At 24.5% G+C, this 15,652-nt stretch overlaps 7 protein-coding genes across 7 annotated transcripts; 2 read left to right on the plus strand and 5 right to left on the minus strand.

Moving 5' to 3' along the window:
- Positions 1-256: 256 nt before the first annotated feature.
- On the minus strand, positions 257-622 carry DICPUDRAFT_35628 (uncharacterized protein; the record flags this gene model as incomplete). Its single annotated transcript, XM_003289312.1, has 1 exon — positions 257-622. A coding segment is annotated over one exon (366 nt), but the record flags the coding sequence as incomplete, so codon positions are not given.
- A 1,372-nt stretch (positions 623-1,994) lies between these two features.
- Positions 1,995-2,861, minus strand: DICPUDRAFT_35595 (uncharacterized protein; the record flags this gene model as incomplete). The annotated part of the gene is made up of 1 exon (XM_003289313.1): positions 1,995-2,861. One exon carries the CDS (start codon positions 2,859-2,861, stop codon positions 1,995-1,997), a length of 867 nt encoding a protein of 288 aa, XP_003289361.1.
- Positions 2,862-3,145: 284 nt separating this feature from the next.
- Positions 3,146-4,390, minus strand: DICPUDRAFT_153713 (uncharacterized protein; the record flags this gene model as incomplete). Its single annotated transcript, XM_003289314.1, has 1 exon — positions 3,146-4,390. The coding sequence occupies one exon, from the start codon at positions 4,388-4,390 to the stop codon at positions 3,146-3,148; it is 1,245 nt and encodes a 414-aa protein (XP_003289362.1).
- A 336-nt stretch (positions 4,391-4,726) lies between these two features.
- DICPUDRAFT_153714 (uncharacterized protein) lies at positions 4,727-5,945 on the minus strand (the record flags this gene model as incomplete). The annotated part of the gene is made up of 2 exons (XM_003289315.1): positions 4,727-5,679; positions 5,747-5,945. The coding sequence occupies 2 exons, from the start codon at positions 5,943-5,945 to the stop codon at positions 4,727-4,729; spliced, it is 1,152 nt and encodes a 383-aa protein (XP_003289363.1).
- Positions 5,946-6,581: 636 nt separating this feature from the next.
- DICPUDRAFT_48542 (uncharacterized protein) lies at positions 6,582-9,112 on the minus strand. Its single transcript, XM_003289316.1, has 2 exons — positions 8,878-9,112; positions 6,582-8,577 (listed from the first exon to the last, which is right to left on the minus strand). The coding sequence occupies exon 2, from the start codon at positions 8,429-8,431 to the stop codon at positions 6,701-6,703; it is 1,731 nt and encodes a 576-aa protein (XP_003289364.1). The 5' UTR covers positions 8,432-8,577; positions 8,878-9,112; the 3' UTR covers positions 6,582-6,700.
- A 485-nt stretch (positions 9,113-9,597) lies between these two features.
- DICPUDRAFT_98330 (uncharacterized protein) lies at positions 9,598-11,566 on the plus strand (the record flags this gene model as incomplete). Its single annotated transcript, XM_003289300.1, has 2 exons — positions 9,598-10,506; positions 10,580-11,566. Exons 1-2 carry the CDS (start codon positions 9,610-9,612, stop codon positions 11,564-11,566), a joined length of 1,884 nt encoding a protein of 627 aa, XP_003289348.1. The 5' UTR covers positions 9,598-9,609.
- Positions 11,567-12,648: 1,082 nt separating this feature from the next.
- Positions 12,649-14,607, plus strand: DICPUDRAFT_98331 (uncharacterized protein). Its single transcript, XM_003289301.1, has 3 exons — positions 12,649-13,128; positions 13,193-13,692; positions 13,773-14,607. Exons 1-3 carry the CDS (start codon positions 12,898-12,900, stop codon positions 14,494-14,496), a joined length of 1,455 nt encoding a protein of 484 aa, XP_003289349.1. The 5' UTR covers positions 12,649-12,897; the 3' UTR covers positions 14,497-14,607.
- Positions 14,608-15,652: the final 1,045 nt, after the last annotated feature.

A 15,652-nucleotide genomic window follows, 5' to 3' on the forward strand; every position in this document is an offset into this window, starting at 1 on the left:
GATTTTTTTTAATCAATTGAGCGCTTTTTTTAAAATTTTTTTTTTTTAAAATTTGAATTTTATTAATTATAATATTTTTATTTTCCTTTTCAAAACCATATTGATAAATCTAATATTATGGTGCTATTTTTCACTTGTGTTGTTAATAAAAAAATAAAAAAATTTGTGCATTTATTATGTTTTTTTTTAAAAATCAATTTAATTATTTATATATTAGAAAAAGGTTATTTTGGGATATTTAATTAACTTCTGAATGTTACTTTTGATAAATAGTCTTTTGGGTTAAGGATTTTGTCAAGACTCCATATTCATCATACAGTTGGTTTGTAGTTCTATCAAATTTAAAATATTTGTATAATCTTGTAGAGACAATAAATAAAACATCATCTGCCATATTCTCACCTGGACAAGATCTAGGACCTGATGAATAAGAAACATGAGATGCAGTGGAAGAGGGATGTCTCTCTGGATTAAATGTATTTGGATCATCAAATTCGATTTCATTTCTATTAGCACCATTAAGATTTGGAATTATTTGTGTATTTTTTGGGAAAAAATAATCATGACCATTAAAATTAACTATAGTATCCTCTGAACAGATATGTGGAAGTGCAAATGGAGCAGTTTTAGCAAATAAATAAATAAATAAATAAATTAGTATATTAATATAAATAAAAATTTTAATTGAAACCAATATTATTTACGTGGAGAAATTCTTAAAGTTTCATTAATGACTGCTCTCAAAGGAATTTAAAAATATTTAAATATAGAATATAAAATATGTATTGATAACTTCTTAACTATGAAGAATATAAATAATATAAATTATAATGTAAAATGAATTTTATCTTTTTTCTTCTTTTCTAAAAAGATAAAATTCATTTTAGAATTTATAATAGATTAATAGTGGGGCTATATAAAAGTTCTTATTTTCACATGGAGGAGTGTTAATTTTCTCGTTATTTCCCTGATGAGTCTCCTCTTTTACTATTGCTTGAAGCACTATTTGAACTACTTCTCAAACCACCATTTGAGGTGCTACTGGAACCACCATTTGAAACAATATTTGAAGCACCACTTGGAGCACCATATGATGGGCTACTTGAGCCACTGAAGCACCACTTGAAGAACTACTTGAGCTACTTGAATTACTACCACTTGAAGAACCACTTGAACCACGATTTGAAGAACTATTTCAACCACCATTTCAACCACCATTTGAAGCACTATTTGAACCACCACTTGAAACCATTTTTCAACTACCATTTGAATATCAACTTGGATTTTCTAATATGATTTCAACACGTTTGGAGAATTGAAGATGCCGCTTTTAATATAATGAACCTAATTATTAATAAATAAATTTTTATTATATGTTTAAAATTAATTTAAAAAGTATAATATTTTACATACCATTTCTGTCTATAAATTATTGATACTTGCTGCGCTAATACCCAAATATAATAGACCAATATCATTACATACTAATTATTTACCCATAAATACTGATTGAAAAAAAAAAAAAAAAAACCATTTTTTTTTCATTAAAAATATCCAAAAAGATATTTTTCAGTAATAATATCTTTTGTAGATTGTTGATTTGATTTTCAGACCTATCTAAAAACTTCAAAAAAAACATAAATTTGAAAAATTATTTTTTATTTTTTATTTTATATACCCTTTAATTTATTTATTTTATATTATTTATTAAAACACTCAATATTTGTATTTTTACCTATTTATTAATCTATATTAAAATGAGCAAATTTACTCCCTTAATCTATTATCCATCCACACAAAAAGGTAAATATAAATAAATTGATTTTACAAAAATTTATATCTAATATATATTATTAATAATTAATAATAGCTAAACCAACTGATACCTCTGGAAGTAATAAAAATGGACAATCAACTCCAATAAAAAAAGTTTTTTATTTATAAACTTTTTAAATAAAATCATTATTGATTCATTTTAATTTTAACTTTTTTAATTATAATTTAGAAATTAAATTATTTGTATTATTATTTGAATTATTATTTGTGTTATTAAAAAAAATACCATGTCTACCTTGACCTTTTTTAAAATTAATCGAACCTTTTTGACCTTCCTCAGATAATGATTTAATTCCCAATCTATATTCGTTTTCTAGTGCTTCATTTGCATCTAAGTCCCATTGTTCTATTGCAGACAACCTATCTCTTCTTAAACATTTTTTTGGGAATGATGATATTAGCTTTGCTAATTCTATGGAAGATTCTAGTACTTGATGTACTTCCACAACCCTATTAACCAAACCTATTTGTAAAGCTTCATCAGCTAACACTTGTCTACCGGTTAGAATTAAGTCCATTGCTCTTGAGTGTCCAATAAGTCTTGGTAATCTAATTGTGCCACCATCAATAAGAGGAACACCCCATCTTCTACAAAACACACCAAAGATACTCTTACTTGAAGAAACACGTAAATCACACCATAGAGCTAATTCCAAACCACCAGCAACACAATAGCCACTAATTGCACATATAACGGGTTTGTCTAGTTTTAGTCTGGTGCACCCCATTGGTCCATAATCAGTTTCTTTGGGTGATATTACTTTGTTTCCATTTTCAAATCCATTGGACAATTCTTTTAAATCTGCACCTGAACAAAAGGAATCTTTGCCTCCATACAATATTGCTACATCTAATTTATCATCTTTGTTAAACTCTTTAAATATTGAATATAATTTATTTGCTGTTTTTTTATCAACTGCATTCCTTCTATTATTTCTATTTATTTTAACTATTAAAATATTATTATTTATTATTTTAAATTTTAAATTATCTGAATCATCATTATTATATGTATAAGCTTTCATTGTATTTAAATTTTTACAACAAAGTTGAATTTCTCTGTTGTGAGTATTTAAAAAATAAAGTAAAAAAAATTTAAAAAAAAAAAAAAAAAAAATAATTTAATTTTTTTTTATGTTTAAATTAAATGAACAAAAATATTTTTTTTAAAATAAAATTAATTAAAAGATATTTTTAAATTATTATAAATTAAATAAATTTGGTAAAAAAAAATGAATTTAAATTGATATTAGGTTGTTTTATTTTCTAATTTTATTTTACATGGTTTTGATTTTATTTTACTTTGGAATTAGGATCTTAATTCCAATAATTTTTTGATTGTATCCAATGAGTTTTGGCATTGTTGATCTATAAATGAACGATTTACACAATAATGGATTTCATTTTCGGTTGGTGTTGGGGAGGAGGCGCCATCAAATTGATTTCTCACTTCGAAATTAAATGATTCTTGAGTATCAAAATTAACTGGACAATCAAATCTGTAAACAAAGCAATCGCTTTCTTGTTGTAATTGTCTAAAGTCATTAAATAATCCAAATGAGTTTTCTTTGTTTATGTATGATTCATAGTTTTTATAAAGGTTGTTAAAATCCCTACTACTATTGCTTGGACTACCACTGATGTTTTTGATACTGCTAATATATTGATCTACTTTATTGTTTGTTTCTCTATTTGAGATTTGATAACTCTTTGATGATTTAGGATCGTAACCAGAGCCAATTGAAACTATTAGTAATTTACTATTTGGGTATAGGGATTTAGCTTCATTGTATGCAAAACATATTGGAGTGTTGTAGATGGTACCACTGTCATAATATACATTATTGGTGTCTTGGAATTGGTCGAATACTGAATCTATTGGCAAAGATGTTCTTTGGATATCGAATACCTTGCCCTTTACTTGAATGCTTCTTTTATTTTCATAATTTGTGTATACTTTAGCAACCCTTTTTTTTGTTTTCTTATTTTCGCATACACATACCACCAAACCTTTTTTAGTTGGTTCACAATTTAGTGATAATGATGATGATGATGATGATGATAATGATGGTGAAAATGATGGTTGTTGTTTAATTGGTGAGTGGGTTGGTGATGAAGATGGTGAGATATTTGATGCAATAACTAATGGAATATTGTTGCTTTCAAAGAATTGAGCTAAATTATGCTTGAATAAGTTGGCACTTGTAATTGAGTTATGTAATAGTACACTGACTTGGGAGTGTGTATTAAATACTGTTGATTTTTCTGAAAGGGATTCATTTGATTTGATAGAATGCTCTTTTCTAGACATACATTCATATTGTTTAATTAACTTTTCATTACTAATTGATTTATTGTATTGATTTGATTTAGAGTGTACAATAAATGACCCACTAGCAGTAGATGCAATTAAGTCATTTTCTTCTGTTAAATCTTTTTTTAAATAGTCTTTGATTTTATTTAAAATTTGAATAGAAACTAAATTTCTAATTGAACCACCATCAATACATAATATAATTTTTATGTTATTATTATTATTATTATTATCGTTCATTTTTTAATTATTGCACTATTGTCTAAACTATTTTATTAATATTATTATTTATATGAAAAAAAATATTAAACAAAAAAAATAAAAAAAAAATAAAAAAAAAGTGTGGTGGTTTTTTAAAAAAAAAAAAATTGATGAAAAAATTAAAAATAAAAAAATTGAATGTGTGGGTCACCCTGGCATGGTGATATTTTTTTAATTTAGCTTTTTTAATAAAAAAAAAAAATAAAAAAAAAAAAAAAAAAATTGTAAAAAGGTTAATAATGATTGATTTTAAATATTTATTTATTATTAAATTTATTTAATTAAAAATTATTTATAATTATTATTGTTTTGTATTTATTGCTTTAAGTCAATTAATTTTTTAATATTTGAAAGTGATTTTTTGAAATTATTATTTGGGTCATTTACATAATCTTTAACAGATCTTTCCATTTCTTCAGCAGCTTTATCAGAAGAGTCATGAAGATTAATTGGGAATTCTAATTGGCAATCGAAACGATATGTAAAAATATCAGGATCGTCACGGTGATCCAACAAGAATTTACTGAGGATTTCTGATGTCTTTGGCATCTTTAAGTATTCTTTATAGAGACGGTATAGGTTTTTAGTTAGGTCGAAAATGCTACCAACCATTTGTTGAGAACGTAAAAAGGGCTTTCCTTGAGAATTTAAAGAGTTTATGAAACGCTCAACTTTGCTGTCAGTTTGATCGTTTGTGAAATGGTATTGGACACGCTCTGATTTTTGGTATCCGGTACCCAATGAAATGAAAAGTAGTTTTTTATTTGGATATAATGCTTTGGCCTCTATTAATGCGATTGGTAAATTACAGTTGTACTGGAAACCACCATCGTAATATATATATTTACTGTTTTCATATTGATTGAAAAGACCTGGAATTCCAGCAGTTGAACGAAGAATATCGACTACGTCGACATTACTGTCATCGTGTAAATGTGTTGATGGATTTTCATAGTTTGCAAATACTTTGGCGCTCTTTTCATGGCTGCACTTATCTTCTGCTACAGTGACTACAAATCCTTTACGATGTGACATATCTCTACCTGCAAAATTATCCTTTAATGATTTTATTAATTCTTTTGTGCTAAACAAAGTTCCTTCTGAAATGATATTATGCATTACATCCATTGCAGATGATGGAAATATTTTTTTTCCAAATTTTCTATACATATCCAATAATTCATCATTACTAACATCATATAATTTTGAATAAGCCAAAATACCACCGGTACTGGTACCTGCTATAATATGACATGTTATACCTAAATCTAAAAATTAAAATAAAAAAATTAATATTTTGAAATAATTTAAAAAGTATCAATAAATTTATATTACCTTTTTCTAATAATTCTTGGATCTCTTTTAATAATAAAATTGTTAAATAACCTCTCATACCACCACCATCCAAAGAAACAATTACTTTAACTAAGGAATCATCACTATCATCCCCAATTAAATAAAATTGTTTTTCAACTTCCTCAACATTGATATTATTGTTTTGATTTCCATAAAAATAATTTGTAAACCAATTCATTTTTTATAAATAAATATATTCTGTTGAATTAAAAAAAAAAAAAAAATTATAATTTTATATGAGGGGTATTTATTTTAATTTGAGTTTGTTGTTTTTATTAATTTTGATTATTATTATTATTATTGGTATAAGTATTATTATATTGTTATTATTACAATTTGATATATTAAAAAAAAAAAAATTAAATAATTGAAATATTAAAAGTGTAGTTATAAAAATGTTAAAAATGGTACAATAAAAAAAAAAAAAAATTTATTCTTGGGTTCTTGTTTAAAATTTAATCAAAAAAAATATAATTTATAATTTAATAATTATTAATTTTAAATTAAATACCCAGTTTAAATATAAATTTATTTTTTTTTAAATTTTTTTTTTTTTTTTTAATTTTTTTTTTTATTTTTATTATATTTTTGGGAGTTGGGAAAAGTTAAAAAAATTTATATTCAGTACCAGTGTTTCACGGAACTAAACAGAAAAATTAATAAAACAAAAAAAATACTTATTAATTAAAATATAATAACTTATTTTATTATTTTAATATATTTTTTATAAAATAATATAAAAATTTATAATTATAAAATATTTATATTATTTTATTTATTATGAAAAAAAAAAAAGTAAAAAAAAATAAATTGAAGAAACTGGTTAAAAATATCCTCTTTAAATTTTATTGATATTTGATGATAGGTTTTAAATTTGGTGTTTTAATAGGTGGCTTTTATTAATATTTTTATAGAGCTATTTTTTAAATTTTTTTATATTCTCTTCTTCTTTCTTTTTCTGTCATAGTCACTATCACTTGAATCGCTACTATCACTACTATCACTTGAATCACTTGAGTCACTACTACTATCACTATCACTTGAATCACTGCTATCACTGTCACTGCTTGATTGTACTTTTTTAATTGGTTGTTTTGGTGCATTTTTTAAAAATTCTCTCAAATCGTGAGTTAAAGCACCTAATGAAATTGAAGTAAAGAAATTGATTGCATATCTTGTATTTTTTGGGTTATCTTTTGGAAATATACCACTGAATGATTCCTGTAATAATGGATCTTGTAAACGTTCATTTAATTTTTGAATACCTAAAAACTCGGCCATCTCTTGGAATAAAATTTTAATGAAAATACGACTTGCAGAGTTGGTTTCATCTTCGTTAATGTGTATATATCTAAAGGTGGTCCATGGTAATGCATCGGTGTAAAAGAGATGAGCATACATTTTAGCGATGTTTCTAAATCTATTGGTTTCCAAACGATGGATTACAGCATATTGCTCAGCAAAGCAACGATCAAATAGGTCACGATATATTTTATTAATCATACAGAAACGTTGTGATAAATTGCCATAGAATGGTAAATAGGTTCTTTCTTGACTACAACATTGAATTAACATATTACATACTTCATCTTCGTGTCCTTTGATTTTAAGCTTTAATAATTTGTGTGCACACTCCTCAAAATCTTTACTTGACATAATCGCTAAATAAATGGTCTTTCTCAAATTGATTAAATTGGTATCTGTTTGATCTTCGATTACTTGCAAATTGACAACTGTACCTGCTGTACTTGGAGGTGGTTTATATTTTGACTGATAAGCATCATCTGATGATGAATCATCTGAATCATCTGAATCATCGGATGAGCCACCCTCCTCTTCATCACCTTCTTCATCTGAATCGCCTAAAATACTTCTTTTAATTTCTTTATACTGTTCTTGATGCTCTAAAAACTTATCGTCGGCCTTAAAGAAATTAAGGGAATCCTCAACGTTGTGGGTGTCTTCAATTGATAATGACTCGTGAGTAATTTGGTCCTCAAGTTCTACAACATCCAACTCTGATTTCAATGCTGGGTGATTTGCAAAATTGCCTCTAATCTCTTTAAAAAGCTCTTCAATTTGATATTGTGTTCTTTTTGATGTGTCACCTTCGTGGAGAATAGCTTTAAAACGTTCAAAAATACCATTAAATGGTTGTGGAGCACTTTCTTGAATACTTTGGCCACACTCTAAAAAGAATTCAACTGCAACCTCAACAGAGTCATCTGTTGGTTTATCCAAAAGCAATGTTATAATTTCCAATGGGATGAGGATACCACAAACTTGTTGGTTAACTAAATGTGCTATAAATTTGGTTGATGCTATACAAATTGGTTTGTCATTTCTTCTAAATGATTTTTTGAACTGTTCAATTAAACGCTTTAGGAGTAACTCACCATTATCTGGGATCTTTGTGTTTATAATTGCAATTAATGCTGCATATACATTTGTGAACGGTAAAGATACTTGTTGGGCACGCATAATAGATCTACACAATAAACCTCTACCTCTAATTATATTTTCCCCAAATAACTCTACTGCAATATTCTTTACATTTGAATAACTGACCTTATTGATTAAACCATTGATAGATTTTTTTAATGCATCCCATTCTATTCTTTGATATTCGACTGATGATTTATCTTGAATTTGTTTTTGCATCATTGCCAATTTAAATGGGGGTATGTAAACTCCGCTGGCTCTTTCTTTGTTTAATGCATCTTGAACTTTTTCGTCGACTTTATTGGTTGTTGCTGAAGCTGTTGTTGTTGATGTAATTTTATTTGATTTTGGTTTATCACTGTCTCTTTCTTCACTACTTGATCTTTTACTATCTCTTTTTTTTCTATCTCTTTTTCCTTTTCTTTTTCTTCTATCATTATCGCTATCACTATCACTATCGCTATCACTATCTGATGAATCTGAATATTTCTTACTTCTTCTATCTCTTCTATCTCTTCTATCCCTTCTTTCTCTTGAATCTTTTTCTTTTTTTCTATCCATTCTATCATTGTCGCTATCAACATGTCTACCTTTTTTTTCTAATTCTCTATCTCTAGAACGATCTCTTGAACGATCTCTTGAACGATCTCTTGAACGATCTCTTGAACGGTCTCTTGAACGGTCTCTTGAACGGTCTCTTGAACCTTTTTTTTCTAATTCTCTATCTCTGGAACGGTCTCTTGAACGATCCCTTGAACCATCTCTCGAATTTCTTTCTTTATCTCTTCTATCGTATTCTTTGCCTCTTTCATTACGATCTCTTCTAGAATCGTGCTCTCTATCTCTAAAACGGTCTCTTGAACGGTCTCTTGAACCTCTTTCATTACGATCTCTTCTTTCATAATCTCTTCCATTACTATAATCTTTTCTATCTGACTTTATTTGATCATTTTCTCTTTCATTTAAAATTTCTCCATCTTCATTATTCATTGTTAAATATATATAAGTGGATTTATTATAAATAAATGATTTGATTATATTTTTATAAATTTAATTAATGAAATTAATGTAAAAAAAAAATAAAAAAATGAAAAAATTTTTTTTTTATTTTTGTTGAAAAAAAAAAAAAATTTATTATTTTAAAAATTTCAACAACTAATTTGAAAAATTTCAATATTTAGTAATAATAACTACAATAATAATAATTATTACTTCAATTGTATTTATAATTTGAATATAACTAAATTATTTAAAATAAAAAAAATTAAAAAAAATTCTAAAAAAAATTTAAAAAAATTAAAAAAAATAATTTTTTTTTTTTTTTAATTTTTATTTATAATTTTTCCAAAAACGAGATTTTTTAAATATTTCATTATTTCACCATTTATGAAATTTTAAAAATGGATAATACTCCAACAGATACTGTAAATAATAATGATATAATTCCAGAATCAACAGCAACACCAAACACCACTACAACAGAAAATAATGTTAATAATAGTAATTTAGCAACTGAACCAAAAGTAACCATTGTACCAGATGATGAATCAATTTTAAAATTTGTCGATACCAATTTAAAATGTGAAAAAGAGTCATTAGATTATCGTAATATTTTATTCAGGGTTAAAACATGCTTTGATAGATATATAAAGAAGGATCATTTGGATATTGTATCACCATTGCATAGCAATGGAGTTTGTCCAAGATGTATATTCAGATTCATGTCAATAAGAGAATTTGCATTGTACCAAGAAGAGTATTTACATTTAATACATTTAATTCATTTTATGATTCACTATCAAAAACATCAACCATCAGCATCGTCAACATCATCAACTGCCACCAATCAAGATAAAATGGACACTGAATCAGTTGAAGGTGAAAATAAAGAAGAAAAACAAGAATCAAGCACTACAACTGCTGCTGCCGCTGCTGTTGCTGCACCAATAGAAATTCCACCATATGATCCAAATTCAGTAGAGCTTAAGAATTCAATTTGTGTTTGCTGCCTTGGTATTTTACAAGATACAAATAATAAAGATTTATTTTTAGAAGAGTTTGTAGATAAAATGAAGAATTGTGGTTATCAATTTAGAGATTATTCGTTAGCACTCTCATTACCAACCTCAACTTTAGTTAGAGACCATGCTATATTCTTTTATCTTAGAGAAAACTACCCAACTATATACCCAAACAAAACCAATTTCTATGAAAAAGTTGTTGAAGTTAAAGAAGGTGTTAAATGGGTATTAGGTCCAATTATTGGTAGAAGATGTAATTTCCAATTTAAACCATCTGTAAGTCTTTGTTATAAAATATACAATAGTAATTTAGAACATTATATTAACCCACCTATTTAATAATACAAAGAGTGATTTTAGAGCAAATATGAACTATATACATGAAGAAAGTAAAGATGATCATTTATTTTTATTTGATGTTCAAGGCAAATCAAGAAAAAAACAAAGAGTATCGACCAAAAGAAACAAATCATCATCACAAGATTCTACATCAACAGTTACAGAAATTTTAGATCATATTTCAATGAAAGATTTTATAGCCAATGGTAATGTTCCACCAAAAGCAGTTTCAACCAAATATAGATATCAATTGACATTTGAACATGCACCAGTTTATCTTTCTGGTAAATATAATAAGTATGTTAGAGATTTACCACAAAGTCCATGGCAATTTGACGATAATGTTAATATCAAATTATCAGTTGAAGAATTAATTACCAAAGATTTAAAAGAACTCTTTAAATGCGATCAAGTTACCTTCTCATCATCTGGTAGAGAGGATGTCGATGTAAGAATGCTTGGAAACGGCAGACCATTCTTTATTGAACTTGTTAACCCACATAAAATATTTTTTAACAAACCAGATTTTGAAAAGCTCGAAGAATCCATCAACGTCAATACATCTATCAAGGTATCAAATTTACAAATCATCACTAAAAAAGAAACAAATATTATCAAAGACTCTGGTGGTACCAAACAAAAAGATTACCGTTGTATCGTTTGGTGTAGCAAACCATTACAACCTTCCGATTTAGATATTTTAAACTCTAAAACAAATATTGCAATCTCTCAACAAACACCAGTTAGAGTTCTTCATCGTAGATCCCTCATGGTAAGAGATAAAAAAGTTGAAAAATTAAAAGCCACCTATATATCACCTCATTTCTTCACCCTAGATATCATTAATGCTCAAGCCGGAACCTATATTAAAGAATTTGTTCATGGGGATTTAGGACGTACAACTCCAAATATTGGTCTATTCTTTGGATGTGATACTGATATTTTACAGCTAGATGTTTTAAATGTAGATTTAGATTTCCCAAAACCAAGAAAATAATAACAAATAATAAATAATAAAAAATAATAGCAATCAATAACAAAAATAAAATATAGTAATATAACAAAAAAAAAAAAAAAAAAAAAAAAAGAATAATTGTTTAATTTTTTATAACTTTATTTTTTTTCAAATTTATAACTAAAATTAAAAATAACAATAAATTTTTTTAATATTTTTTTTTTTAAAATAAAAACTATTTTTAATAACAATCAAAGATTAATAAAAAGTAGTTTTGTTTAAAACCATAGATTTTTTAATAATATTTTTAGATATATAACTAATATTATTATAATTAAAAATAATCTTATCAAAGATAAATTATGAAAATCGTAAAAACATTTATAGATTTATTATAATTATAATAATTGTCTAAATAATTAGTTATTTTTATTCATTATAATAATATAAAAATTAAGATTTAATAAAAAAAAATTTAAATATTTATCTTTTTTTTCTGTTCAAATAATAAAACACGTGCTTGCCTTTTATATTTCAACTCTATAACATTGAATATGTTTGTTTTTGACATAAAGCTTAAATTAGTAATATTTACATTTTTTAATTTTTTAATTTTATTTTTTTTTAATTTTATTTTTTTTTAACACATTTCCAAATTAGAAAAAAAATATAAATATTTTTTACCACATGGACTTATATGACTCACTTTCCTTTTTAAATATTTATTCATTACCACACATTACCACACATTACCACACATAAAAAAATTATTATAATAATTTTAAAAATTATATTTAATTTAAATTTTTATTTTTACATTAATTTAAAATTATAATAATAATAATACATATTTTGTAATTTAGATGATTTTTTTTTAAATAATTAGGCGTTTGTGTGAGTGTGTCCTTTTAGTTTTGTTGACTGTGTGATTAATAATGTGAACTTTCTTCATTTAATTTTTATTTTCAAAAATATTCCTATTTTCAGCATAAAAATGATTATTATAATAAAATAAAATTATATTTAAATTTTAATTATTTTTTTTTTAATTTATATTTTTACTATAAATAATTTTGTTTTTATTTTTATTTATATCAATTTTAAAACAAATCCCAATTTATCCATAAATATTCTCCAAGTAAAACTACTCCATCTATTTATTTATCTATTTTTATTTATAATAATAAATATATGTTTTCATCAATAGTATTATTTGTATCATTTTAATTATTTTCTTATAATTTACTTTTTTTTTAAAAAATTTTAATTTTTTCAATTCAATTTTAAATAATTTTTTTATTTATTTTTATTTATCCATTTTTTTATTCATTCTATAATAACTATATGTATATTATAACTTTTTATTTTAGAAAATGATAGTTAATACCCCAATCAACCAAAATCAGTATATTAAATTACTTGAAGATTATATTGAAAATCCAAGTATATTTAATAACAAAGATAATAAAATCCCATTTAATACACCAAAAAACAACCTTTGTTTATTTGACATTCACGTTGATGAATGGAAAAATCTAATTTCTGATATAATCAATATCAACCCAGAATCAAATAAAAACAATGATATTGATTTTGGCTTCAATGTAAATATATATATTTAAAATAATTTTAAAAAACTAAACCGACTTATTAATTTTTTTTTTTCAGTTTATGTGGGGGAAATTATTTTTAAATAATAAACATTATATTACAAAAGAACTTTTTGTAAGAAATATGGAAAAACTTTATAAAGATATCGAAATGGGTCTCGGTGAAGAATTAGAAAAATCTGCAGTCGAATGGTTAAATAAAAAGCTTTCGGGTATTCATAACTGTGGTAATCATTTTAATGACTTATTAGTTATTTATATGAACAAACAGTGTAAAGTTTATGGAAAGAAATCAAACCTTTTAAACAAATACCAACCAAAGCCACTATTAGAAAAATACTTAATGCTTAGTGATGAACAATTAAAGTCAACCATCATTCAACAATTCAATTCTTTCAAATCATTACTTGAAGAAACAATTCTTTTTTCCTCATCAAAAATGCACTCTCATCTTTTTGGAAACCTCTTATCTATTTTAATGTTAATCTACTCAACAGCAATGAGAGATTCAATTCACTACGGTTTATCTTGGGGTCTAAGCAAAGATTTATTAGAATAGTAAGCATATTATATAACCAATTTTTATATAAAATTATTGATATTAACTTTTTTTTTTTTTATTTTTTTTTTATAAATAGTAATGAAGAATTAGACCAAGATAATAACACTTTAAAGGAACAATTACATAGATCTATTATGGATTTCCATAAAAACATTGGCGAATGTTGTAATAAGTTTTGCTTATCTGCCATTAGACCAGCCACAACCATTATCCCATGGATGAACTTACCATTCAACAGTCATAACATCTATGGTCGTATTAATGAGTTAGATTTAGTACAATACCCATCACCAGTTCAAAGATTAGGTGATGAATATGGATCAACAATTGTCAACTGCCAAGACGAAAAAGGAGTTGTTAAAACCTTCAAAGTCCCACCACACTTTTTTAACAAAAGCCATGGATCAGGTCACATCGATTGTGTTAGCGGTTTTAATCCAGTATGGGAAACATTCCACACAATAGGTGATTTCATTAACTTTAATATTATCAGGGATGGTGGCAGTAAACCAATCAATTCCTATTCAATTAGATTACATCTCTCCTCGTTGTATGAAGGCGACTCTTATTTAAGAGTTAAAGTTGGCTCATCTGATGTTCAAACAATCAATACTAAAGATTTAGATAAAAACCTTACTAGTTTCCAAGTTATGAATTTCAAGATGCTTTATAACATCAACTTACCATATGGCACATCTCAATTAGAAGGTAACAATTTAAATAACCAAAGAATTTTAGATTTCAAAATTTTTGATATTTGCAATGTTGTTATCAATTCAATCGATATTACTTTAGAATAAATTTCAAATCAACTCTTTGTATAGAAGTATATTTATTTTATAAAATATTATAAATTATAACAATTTTAATAAAATAAATAAAAATAAATCGAATTGTTTTTTTTTTAGATTAAAAATTTTTTTTTTTTTTTTTTGTTTTTTCAAAGCTATGAAAACTTTTCACCCAAAAGAAAGAATCTTATTGGTCTTATAAAAAATCATAATAAAAAAATCGTTTTTTTTTTTTTTTTTTTTTTGATGGTGTTATTTTTTTTATGGTGATAACCATAATTTGATTTTATTTAATATTTAAAGTCATCAAGGAGATAAAATAAAAAATGATTAATTTATAAAAAATAAAAAAAGTAAAAGGAAATTTATTAAAAAAAAAAAAAATAAAAAAATGGTGCAGTATGCATTTTGCATTTGGTGTATGCTGAAAATTACATTGAGATATGTGATTATAATTTTACTATAATTTTTAAATATAGTTTTTTTATCTAAAACCAACTTCAAAAAATAATTATCATTGTGAAAAAAAAAAAATAAAATGGCCTTCACGAAATTTATTATAATAAAAAAGAGCAATACAAAACACACAAAGTAGGGAAAAAAAAAGAAAGGAACAATAAAAGCGAATAATAAAAAAAAAAATAAAATAAAAAAAAAAAAAAGATATTTTGCTTGAATTTGGCAAATAATATGAAAAAAAAAAAAAAGAATTTTTTTTTTTTATAAAATAAGATATTATGTCTAATCCCAAAGAAACCAAAGAAAAAAAAAAACTTTGATTCTTAACACTAACCGGTTTACAGTCTTTTCATAAAATTGAAAAAAAAAAAAAAAAATAAAATTTTATTTTTTTTAATTTTTTTATTATTTTTTATTATTTTTTTTTTATTATTTTTTAAATTTTTTTTTTTTCAATTTACAATAAAATACATACACGCACTATCATACAATCTAAAATATAGATATTAGTTTAATATTTATTTTTTTGTTTAATATTAATAATAATTATAGTTATAATAAAATAATATTAAAGCTAAAATTTTAAAATAGTGTGTTGTATTTTATAATATTTTAAAATAATAAAAAATAATAAAAAATACATCTCTATATTTTTTTTTAATATTGTTTCATTTTGTGTTTTTACATATATATTTTTTTTTTTTTT

Source organism: Dictyostelium purpureum (assembly GCF_000190715.1).
Source record: "Dictyostelium purpureum unplaced genomic scaffold DICPUscaffold_171, whole genome shotgun sequence".
Classification (NCBI taxonomy): Eukaryota; Evosea; class Eumycetozoa; order Dictyosteliales; family Dictyosteliaceae; genus Dictyostelium; species Dictyostelium purpureum.

Coding starts and splice junctions, on each gene's coding strand:
- DICPUDRAFT_48542 (XM_003289316.1), bottom strand. CDS start 8,431: ATGATGCAAAAACAAATTCAAGATAAATCATCAGTCGAATATCAAAGA.
- DICPUDRAFT_98331 (XM_003289301.1), top strand. CDS start 12,898: ATGATAGTTAATACCCCAATCAACCAAAATCAGTATATTAAATTACTT. Junction 13,129..13,192: donor ATATTGATTTTGGCTTCAAT/GTAAATATATAT, acceptor TTTTTTTTTCAG/TTTATGTGGGGGAAATTATT. Junction 13,693..13,772: donor AGCAAAGATTTATTAGAATA/GTAAGCATATTA, acceptor TTTTATAAATAG/TAATGAAGAATTAGACCAAG.